The 9,704-nt window shown below is 60.1% G+C and overlaps 1 protein-coding gene across 2 annotated transcripts; it reads right to left on the reverse strand.

Moving 5' to 3' along the window:
• Positions 1-790: 790 nt before the first annotated feature.
• On the reverse strand, positions 791-8,623 carry CA4 (carbonic anhydrase 4). Of its 2 annotated transcripts, none has more exons than XM_027518739.1 (8): positions 8,453-8,623; positions 4,310-4,363; positions 3,295-3,450; positions 2,492-2,637; positions 2,272-2,370; positions 1,937-2,000; positions 1,444-1,610; positions 791-1,117 (listed from the first exon to the last, which is right to left on the reverse strand). In XM_027518739.1, the coding sequence occupies exons 1-8, from the start codon at positions 8,508-8,510 to the stop codon at positions 923-925; spliced, it is 939 nt and encodes a 312-aa protein (XP_027374540.1). In that variant the 5' UTR covers positions 8,511-8,623; the 3' UTR covers positions 791-922. The 2 variants fall into 2 exon arrangements, with proteins under 2 accessions (XP_027374540.1, XP_027374541.1); XM_027518740.1 differs by lacking the exon at positions 8,453-8,623 and adding an exon at positions 7,662-7,805.
• Positions 8,624-9,704: the final 1,081 nt, after the last annotated feature.

Here is a 9,704-nt window from a genome sequence, read left to right on the forward strand (position 1 = left end):
CTAGTACAGGGCGGAAAGGGCAGGCTGGGTCTCAGCTGCCTCTGCTGGGGGTTCACTGGGCAGCCTTCACCAGCCTCCTCTCCTTTCGGGGCCTGTGTGTGTGTGTGTGTGTGCACACGCACGCACTTAGTCGCTCAGTAGTGTCCAATTCTTTGAGACCCCCATGGACTACAGCCCGCCAGGCTCCTCTGTCCACAGGATTCTCCAGGCAAGAATGCTGGAGTGGGTTGTCCATTTCCTTCTCCAGGGGATCCTCCTGACCCATGGCTCGAACCCAGGTCTCCTGCATTGCAGGCAGATTCTTTATCAGCTAATTCACCAGGGAAGCCTTTCTGGGCCTCTGCTTCCTCCCTTATATAACGAAAGGCTGGACTGGAACTTCTCCAGCTGTCACTGTGTAGGAACTCTGAGGTCCCTTCTCCATTTCTCCAAGTAGGGTGTCATCGATAGGGAATTCACAAAGGTGGGAGGGGTGCCTAGTGGTCCCTGCTCAGAATAAGTCTCCAGGCCCGAGGCCCTTATCCTGGCACCCTAGGATGGGTTGAGGAGAAAAAGACAGCAGTAGTTGTGGGAACTAAAATCAGGCTTTCCTGGCCATCCAGTGGTTAAGAATCCGCCTTCTAATGCAGGGGACATGGGTTCGACCCGTGGCTGGGGAACTAAGATCCCACTTGCCTTGGGGCAAGTAAGGCCATCTGCCACCACCACTGCGCCCAAAAGGAAAGATCCCAAGAGATACAACTAAGACCCAACACAGCAAAAAAAAGGAAAAAAGAAAAAACTGCACAGATTTGGGAAAGTTTTTTCCAAAAATAGATCCATATTTTAATCACCATCGAAGTCCAATCTGAGAAGCCTGAGGGACAGAGGCCAAGCCCTCTTAAGGGCTGAGACCAGAGGTCAAGTGTCCAGGAGGGAAGGGTCACCGGAGGAAGCCCACTGTCAAGCAGGCGAGCACGGGGGCCAACAGGGTGGGCAGCGGCTGGGCCAGCAGCAGTCCCGGGGCCCCGGACCTGAAAACCTGGCGCTGGCCCAGGCTCTGCACGGGCCTGACGTTGTCCGTCATATTCACTTTCTGCTGGTCGTCATAGAACAGCTTCTGGGAGAAGGCCAAGATCTGTGGGAGGGACAGGGCTCGTCAGGGCGGGTAGGCCCTGCTCAGTGTGTGGCTCAGAGGAAAAGAATGAGGGATGCAGGCCCTTGGCGTCTGGGGCTGCGGGGCGCTGGTGGGGAGCTCGGCTTCCTAAGCTTTCGGTTTGGAGAGTGCATGGTTCCTCTTCCCACCGTCGTATTATCAGAGAAGAGTGCTTCTCAAGCTCGAGCTGGCATCAGCCTCACCTGGGGGCTTGTCGGGCCGCCCTGCGCCCGCGCCCCCGCCCCTGGGACGGCTGGTTTCCGGGAGCCGGGTAGGGGATACTGCACCCTCGTGTGGGCCCTGTGTACCTGGTCCCTGTGGAGCTGTATTGGCTTCTGGAACACGGTCCAGACCACCTTCTCGTCGCAGGTCGGTGTGGTGAGCGAGCCCAGGTAGCGGAAGTAGTGCCTCAGACTCTCCTCCTCGGGGAGCAGGTCGAAGAGGCTGACGCCTTCTTTCATTGTGGTGTTCATATCTGCGGGGACAGAGGTCACCCCCTCACACACCTCACTCAGAGCTCAGGCCCCCACCATGCAGACCTTCCTTTAAAATATATATATATGTATTTATCTATTTGGCTGTGCTGGGTCTTAGTTGCGGCCCTTGGGGTCTTTAGTTGCAGCATGCAGAATCTGGTTCCCTGACCCGGAATTGAACCCAGGCCCCCTGCACTGGGAGCACGGTCTTAGCCACCAGGCCACCAGGGAAGTCCCTGGACCCTCCTTCCTAGGACAAAGTCTCCACCCCCATCCCCTCTGCTCCTGTGACCCCCACCTCCCAGTCCCTGCCATCCTGACTCACTGGGTCTGGGGATGTCAGACAGCGCCTCCACCAGGGGCTGGAAGTTCACATTCTTGGATCCGTCCTGGAATGGGAGGGAAGGGGGCTTAAGAGAGGCTTGTGGGGAAGCGGGGTTGGGAGTGGGGTGACCACCAGTTCATTCTCCCAGTCTGGAGTGGGGGTGGGTGGGCAGTTTCTAGGACCCTGAGAGGCTCTGGGCTCCCCACATGAGGGTACACAAATCACTGAGTAACAGAGGGGACTTCCGAGCCTCCCCAGCCCCCTCCTGCCTTGCTGGGATCCCGGGCGCCTGAATCCTAGGAACCAGCCCCTCCGACCCTGGGGTGGCGGCCCACCTCCACCATGAAGGCCAGCACCGCGATCTCATCTTCGGCGAACTGGTTCTGGCTCGCATTCCCGGATAGCCCCTTCTCTTTCTCGTGCACTATGTGCATCTGGTCAGGGGTGAGTGGGATGGAGAGAGAGCCGGTCAGAGCGTGGACCGCCCTCCTCGCCCGAAGCAAGCATACCCAGGGCCCAGCCAAGGCGCCGACCCCAGGGGAAGAGGTCCCTCACCTCCATGGCAAAGCGCTCCCCGTCGAAGCTGTGCTCTGAGCCCCGATCCATCGCCCTGGACCAGTGCAGGTGCAGCTGCGTGGCTTGGTACCGGGTGCTCAGTCCTCCTCCAGCGATCGAGGGCTTATTCTCCAGCAACACCATCACTGAAGGGCACAGGAGGGTGCAGGGTCCTCGCACCCACCTCCTAGCCTCTCCCAGCCCCGTCCCAGCTCCCCCCAGGCAGGACCTTCTCTCCTATCTCCCTCCCATCCTGGGCTGCGGTCCTGAAGGGACAGGGCGAGTGGCACAGCCTGGCCCTTCCCCTGGCGCCTCACTGCCCGCCTCTCCCTCTGCACGCCCCCCACTGCCCGCCTAACACGCGGCTCAGCCTGGTCCCACCCCTCCACGCGTGGCGCCCCAGTGTTTTCAAGGCAGCGTCCAAATTCCCCAGCCTGGCTGGCTGACCCTGGGCTGGCTCTGTCCTGCACGCACACGGGGCTACACGCAGCCCCTTGAACACCCCAACTGTTGCACGCCCCCGTGCCTTTGCACACACTGTTCCTTCTTCCTAGAACCCGTCTCCGCCCCACCCCAAACTGCTTTGATTGAAAATACCACTAGAGCGTCCCCTCCTTTCCCAGGCCCACCCTGCTCTCCCTCTCTACCCCTGCCCTCCACGCAGGGCTTGTCGGCCCCTCCCCTGGCAAAGGTGCACCTCCCAGGAGGAGCCCAACCCTCCAGTCCTCAGGTAATGTGGGTCCCAAGACCAGGTGCCCCTGCTGCCTTGCCCGGGGTCTTCACCTCGCACGCCCGATACCCACCTGTATGCCCGTTGTTTTGCACGACCCACTGGTGCTTCATGTTGTAGCCAGAAAAGGAAAAGCGCCCCAGGTTTGGGTCCAGCTGAGTCTTGGCTGTGACGATGTTGACGGGGGACTGGCGGTTGTTCTGGCAGCTGCCTTCCCACTCGTCTGGCTCTGAGCAGGGAGGGAGGCTAGGCTGGGAATCAGGGGCACCTGGCACAAGGGTATGGGGCCCTCTGCCCCATTCAGGTCCACCCAGGTTCAGCAAGGTCCTCCTCTGGAGGCCAGCAGACTGGGCTGGGGGATGCCCAGCATAGAACTCCGCCCTCTCCCTCCTTCCTCCTCAACGTGCACACGAGTGCGCACGCGCGCACACACACACACACACACACACACACACACACACACACACACACAGAGTCAGCGAGGCGTAATGTGGGGCAGGGTGGGACTAGGCTGTGAGCTCTGGGGTACAGGACCACCTCGGATGCTCAGCTGTGAAAGGAGAATGCTGGTGATACCTGCTTCCTGGGGGTTCTGAAGTTCAAAGGAGCTGGGTGGCAGAGTGAAGGGAAGCCGTGAAGTCCCCTGGAAGGGCCACTTGCGAAACGACCCCAAGACCTGACACTGAGCCTTGTCCAGACACTGGGGGGCAGGACGGAGCCCCCACCCCACACCCCGCGGAGACGGGCTCCGTGAGTCTGGACCTCTGACACTGGGGGGCAGGGCGGGGGCGGGGAGTGCTGTCAGGCCAGCAGAGGAGGCAGCAAAGTGTGTTCCTCCCTTTGATGCTGCTGCTGCTTTATTTCAGAAGACGGAGGGCTGACTTCTTGGGTGACAGAGGTGATGACAGGAGGTACCAGGAAAAAGTCCAGGTCACTCTAAATCCCGTTTCCTGAGCACCAGGAGTGTGTGTGTGTGTGTGTGTGAAGCTGATATCTGCCTGCAGCCACCACCACCCTCATCCTTCCCACCGTCCCTGGGTCTCCATTTCTGCCTGGACGGTCCCTACCCCAAGACTCGCCGCACTTACCCAAGCAGGTGTAGTTGGAAGGCTTGACTTGAATCTGGTAGCACCAGTGTGACGCTGAAAGGGAGAGGAAGGACGTGAGGCCTGAGCAGACGCGTGTCAGTGCGGCTGCGTGCACCCATCTCTGTGAGTGCCGGCGAACTGTGTGCACACGGGTAACTGTGTGTGTGTGTGTGTGTTTATGTGGTGAGTCAGAGGCTGGGAACATCCCTGCAGTCAGAGCCCAGCTTGGCATGGGAGGGAGCTGAGGTCCTGTCCTGGGGGACAGAGGGCCCAGGAGGAGGAGACTTAAGAAGAAAAGGTAGGGATGGAGAAGGAGGCGGCTGAAGCAACCAGGCTCCGGGTGTCCCTGACGCACAGCTGGTCCCCTGGGCCTCTTGCCCGGGAGACACTGGCCCCTCCAAAGCTGGTCAGCTCTCCCCAGGGGCCAGCATCACTGTTGTTCATCAGCCACCCCCAACTAGACTTGGAGGAGAGGCTCTGGGGAAAAGGGAAGAGGAAGATTAGGGCCGGGCACCCCCCTCTCCTAGGACAACACAGCCGCGTTCAGCCTGGTTGCTTTCCCAGAGCTGATGGGTGATGGGGGAGACTAGGCTAGCCCCTCCCCAGAACACGCCCCCTTTACCTAGGCCTTCTCCCCTGTCCCACCACCTCAGTCCTGCTGAGGGTCCTGACCTTGCCTTCCCATCCCCCACTCTGCCTACAGCAGACACAGCATCGCCCTCAAAAAATGCTGCCTCAGGGATGTAGCCCTAATGAAAGATTGGCAGGAGGACAAGCTGCGCAGGGAGACCCTCTCCTCTGAGACTTCTGCTCAGTGTTTCTGTAAACCTGAAACTGTCTAAAATCAGCCTACTGATTAAAAAAAAGGCTGGGCCAGCAGAGTGGACGAAGCATTTGATCAGAGCTGGAATTCTTAGGCGGGCCACTTATGAAAGGTGGGTTTAGTGATGTCACTTAATCTCTCTGAGCCGTAGTTTAGCCAAGTGTAAAATGGAACTAATACCACCCACAGGGCTAACACCATCCACTCAGAGGATGAGAGGGAGGGTTAATGAGAGAGAGTGTTCCAGGCAGCCTGGAATTTAGTCAAGTCCTTCCCTTTCCCTTGCCTCCCTCCCTCCCTCCCTGCCCCCTCCTGTCGGGGCACAGATGGCCAAAGTTAAGGAGGGGCTGAGAGGAGAGAAATGAAGTGAGCTGGAAAGAACTCAGGGATGAGGAAATTCCTAAGAAAAGCACAGCTTCTCCAGCTCAGCCTGAGCTAAGGCCTCTAAGCACGTCCATCCCCACCCAACCCAACCTCCTCTGGGGTCCCTGCCATGAACATGAGATGGGGAAGGGGCAGGCTCTCAGAGGGAGGTGGGAGGGAGGCCAGTAGAGTGAGCATCTAGAGGACCCTGGCCCCCCACCCTCCCCCATTCCCCACCCCCACCCCCCATCCCTGGGAGCCACCCTGGGTTTCCCAGTCTCCAAGTTCTGGAGCAAACGCTTCCCCTACTTTGCTGGCACAGCCTCTTTCAGCAAAGGAGTGTCCCTGCAGTGTCTTCCCAGGCCAGTCCATCCCCTGCCTGGGACAGGGCTCTGCTGCGCCCTGTCTCTGCATCTGGGCAAGCCCCATGAGGGGCAGCAAAGGGTAGCGGCCGCTTCCCGTCCAGGCCCCTCTCTGTGCATGGGCAGAGGTGCAGTGCTGGAGCCCGTCACCTGGCCTCCAGTCCTGCTCTGAGTCTTGCTTCTTCTCTGCAGCAGACTTCCCTAACTCTTCTGAGCCCACTAGCGTCCTTCCTTCCCGAGGCAAGAGGAGCTGTCACGGATCTCCCAGATCCGGTGTCCTCAGACACACTGGATGGGGATTCAGCTGCGGCCATAAAAGGCTCCCTGTGTCTCCACCTCTCAGAGGTCCCGACAGCACAAGGGGCTACTGGAGTTGAGCCGGTCCTTCCCTGTAACTGAAGCCCGGCGGGAAGGGGTGTTTCAGGGCAAGCCTGACCTGAGCCAGGCTCCTCAGGACCCAGTTCTAGCAGGTGGAACCCCCATCACCTCCCCAGAGCCCATCTGGTCCAGCCTGAGCTTTTCTTAGGAATTTGGTCTTCCTGCCTTCTGGCTGCAGCTACTGGGATTATAATGGTGACCTCTGATCCAGCGTCTTAATCACAGAGACTTTTGACCTGCTTGGTTGAGTGCCCTTGTAACTACACTCTTCAGGAAGCCAAAGCCAGAAAAAATGTGATGTTGATGAGGCCAAGGCCAGGGTCAGGTCTGTATCCAAAGGCTGAAGGTAGGGGCTGGTTTTTAGGCAAGAGATGGCAGGCTCAAACCAGCTCAGGTTCTGTGCTGGCTCGTGAGCAGGCAGCCCTTGTAGATGACTTTCAGCCCGCAGTCTCAGGCCACTTCCCAGGGGGCCGGGGAAGGAGAGGAGCTACTCGAAGGTCTTGGCTCCAAGCTCTGGGTTCTGCCCAGTCCCTCTGCCCTGACCAGGGATGGAGTGAGGGAACGGCCATTGCCAGTCACTCAGCTCCGGCCCCCCACCCTTGACTTACCCATCCCTCCAGCCCCCTGCTTTAGAGATGACTGAAGATGTTCCCTCCGGTGGACCTTGCTCACACCGCCCTCCAACTCCAGGGGGAGGGAGGGATCTTGAAAACCAGCTCAGCAAAACCCAAATATGCCCCGGGCAAAGTCTCAGTAGCTTCTGGCCAGGTCTGGGTCTCTACAGGGGCCTGTGACCCTCTCTGCTCCTCTCTCCAGGGCAGCAGATACCCTGGGAACTTCAGTGTGCCGCCTGGTCACCCTGCAGCCTCAAGCTCCCTAGGAGATGAAGCGAGGGACAGCGCTTGGCATCTCCCAGTCAGAAAGCCCCAGCACTTCTGGGGCGCACAGCTTGTTATGAGGGGGTGGCTGAGAGAGGCTCCTGGCTTGCTGGGCCCAGGCCAGTGGTGGAGCAGTCAGAGCCATGTGGCTGCAGAGCGCCTGCCATGTGCCACACTAGCACTTACACCCACTGCCTTACTGGAATCCTTAGTACGGTACCTGAAGTCAGAATTACTTTCTGTTTTGTAAGTGAGGAAACTGACTTACCCAAGGAGGAAGCTGACTTACCAAGGAGGAAAGTGACTTACCCAAGGCCATGCAGCTACCCGGCAGCCACATTAATTGCAAAGCCGTTTCTCTTTCTATAAGCCCAGCAGCTTAGGAAGCTTTCAAACCTCCAGCCCTATATACAAAAATGTTCACATCCTGCCTTCTCGCTCAGGATGCCTCTCACGTCCCCACCATGGGCCAGCTAAGTCTCTCCTGAAAGAGGCACCCACACCCTCTTTCTCTGCTACTGGGGGGGAACCCTCAACCCTTGACTCACTTCCAGGGAGGAGCATCTAGCTTTAGAGAGGAGATGCGGCCAGGTGGACCCCAAGGACCATCCGAGGGGTAGCTGAGAAGGGGAATGGCAGATAGGGGTCTCCTTCCAAGAAGATGGTTCCTCTTGGGGTGTGGAGAAGATGCCAGATCAGATTGGATCCCCGTGCCCAGACGCCAGAGGCGCCTTCAGCTCCTTATCAAATATTAACACCCCTCTCCTGCCACCTCCCACCTAGGCGAATAATTAAGGGCTCAGCCTCACCATTAATCTTTAAACGAAAATCACCCTGGCCGGAAAGACCGGCTTGGCCGGGACCTCGGGTCTCCGGATGCCCCCGGCCAGGCTCCATACACAGCGCTGGAGGTAAAAGGTGCTGGCAGCCTCCCGGGGGCAAGGAATCAGGGCGGAAAGCGGCGATGCCAGGGCCCCACCGCACCCAGTTCGTTGCCCCTGGTCGGAGCCGGGGGTAGCCACCAAGCACTGAGCCCCCGCGGGACGGAGAGCGACCCACGACAGACCGAGGAGCGCGAACAAGGGCGTGACACGCCAGAAAGGGTGAGAAAGCGGAGGCGCGCGCGGGGCCGCTCAGGGGAGCATCCTTGCCCGCAGCCCGCACGGCTCCTGGAGGAGGACCGCGGGCCCCGAGCCCCTTCGCTGGTTCCCCGGCGCCCGCCCCGCCCGGCCGCACGCGCCGCCTCATCTCGGGCGGGCGCAGCCTGGGCGCGGGGCCGGAGCTCCGAGGGACCACTGAGGGGCCACCGAGGGGTCCCCGGGCCGAAGCCCTCGTTCACCTGCACGGGCCTGGGGCGGGGCGGCGGCGAGGACCAGGAGCGCCAGCAGCAGCCGCATCCTGCGTGGGAACCGAGCCGGGGGTCGCGCACCGAGGAGGTCGCCGCGGGTGCCGTGGTCATGCCGACCCAGGTTTTATAGCAGAGCCGCAACGGGAGGGAGCCCCGACAGCTGGACGCGGGTAGCGGCTCCTCCCCCTGGCGGAGCCTCCCCTCCCCTGGCTCTCCTGATCTGAGCGCCTCCGTTCCCCGACTAGCGCTCCCGCCCCGCCCGGGGTCACCTTTCCACCAGTGCGCGGGGCCCCCTCCCCTACCTGCATCGGAGGCTGCGCCCTCCGCCCGGCTCCTCCCCATCCCACACCTGCTCTCCTGTTGGGGACTGGGAGAGCGATGTCGCAAGGTACCTGGGCCACACAAGGGTGGGACCCCAGATTCCTGCCTTGGATCATGTTGGCGTGGACCCCTGCGCCGCCCTCTCGCCTCGGGAGCAGCCAGCGTGAGGGCTTGGACCCGGCCAGAGTTAGGGGCTGGGGGAAAGAAGCTAACCTTCGGAGGGGTAGCGGAGTTGAGGGATGTGCGATGCTGTTTCTCGAATCCGGTGTTCCCCGAAAGCGGGGCTTGCTTCTCTCTCTCCGGGAGTGACCGCCGATTCCCTGGGTCTTATCTCATTTTCAGCATCTCTCCCAGGCTGCTCCGCACTTAATTTCTAAGCAACCGAAAGACTGTTCTTCTAACAGAATGAGGAGGCCTGTGAATTGCTGTGCGAGGGTGTATGTGATGTCCAGCGCTGGGGATGTTGGGGCGCAGAACTGAGAAATGGATTGCCAAGGGGCTCACTGAGAGAGGAACTGATGAGATCAGAGAGGAGGGGTTGGTCCTCTTGAGACACCACCGCCCCCTGCCCAACTCCCACCCAGACCCCTGAGATAAGATGGGAAGAGAAGAGACTGGGGTCTGAATGGACCTCTCCTTATCTCATCTTTCAGAATCTTCAGAGCAGTTTAAGGATAGGAGACTTCCCTTGGAGGAGGCTCTAGCATTTGGGGAAACCGGGCTGGGCCCTCCCTAAAAAGGAAGCTGCCTCTGGTCCCAGGAGAGCCGCTCCCTCTCCTGGATTTGGCCCGGGGCTGCAGGAGACCCCTTCATGGCTCTGGGTACTGTGTGTCCCACATGGGGTGGGGGCGTCTGTGAGAGTTTCAGAAGCTCACTCGGACTTGGGTGGGCAATGTGGACTTGGGTGGGCCTGGGCCCCCTA

This window comes from Bos indicus x Bos taurus, chromosome 19, assembly GCF_003369695.1.
Source record: "Bos indicus x Bos taurus breed Angus x Brahman F1 hybrid chromosome 19, Bos_hybrid_MaternalHap_v2.0, whole genome shotgun sequence".
In the NCBI taxonomy this organism is placed as follows: domain Eukaryota; kingdom Metazoa; phylum Chordata; class Mammalia; order Artiodactyla; family Bovidae; genus Bos; species Bos indicus x Bos taurus.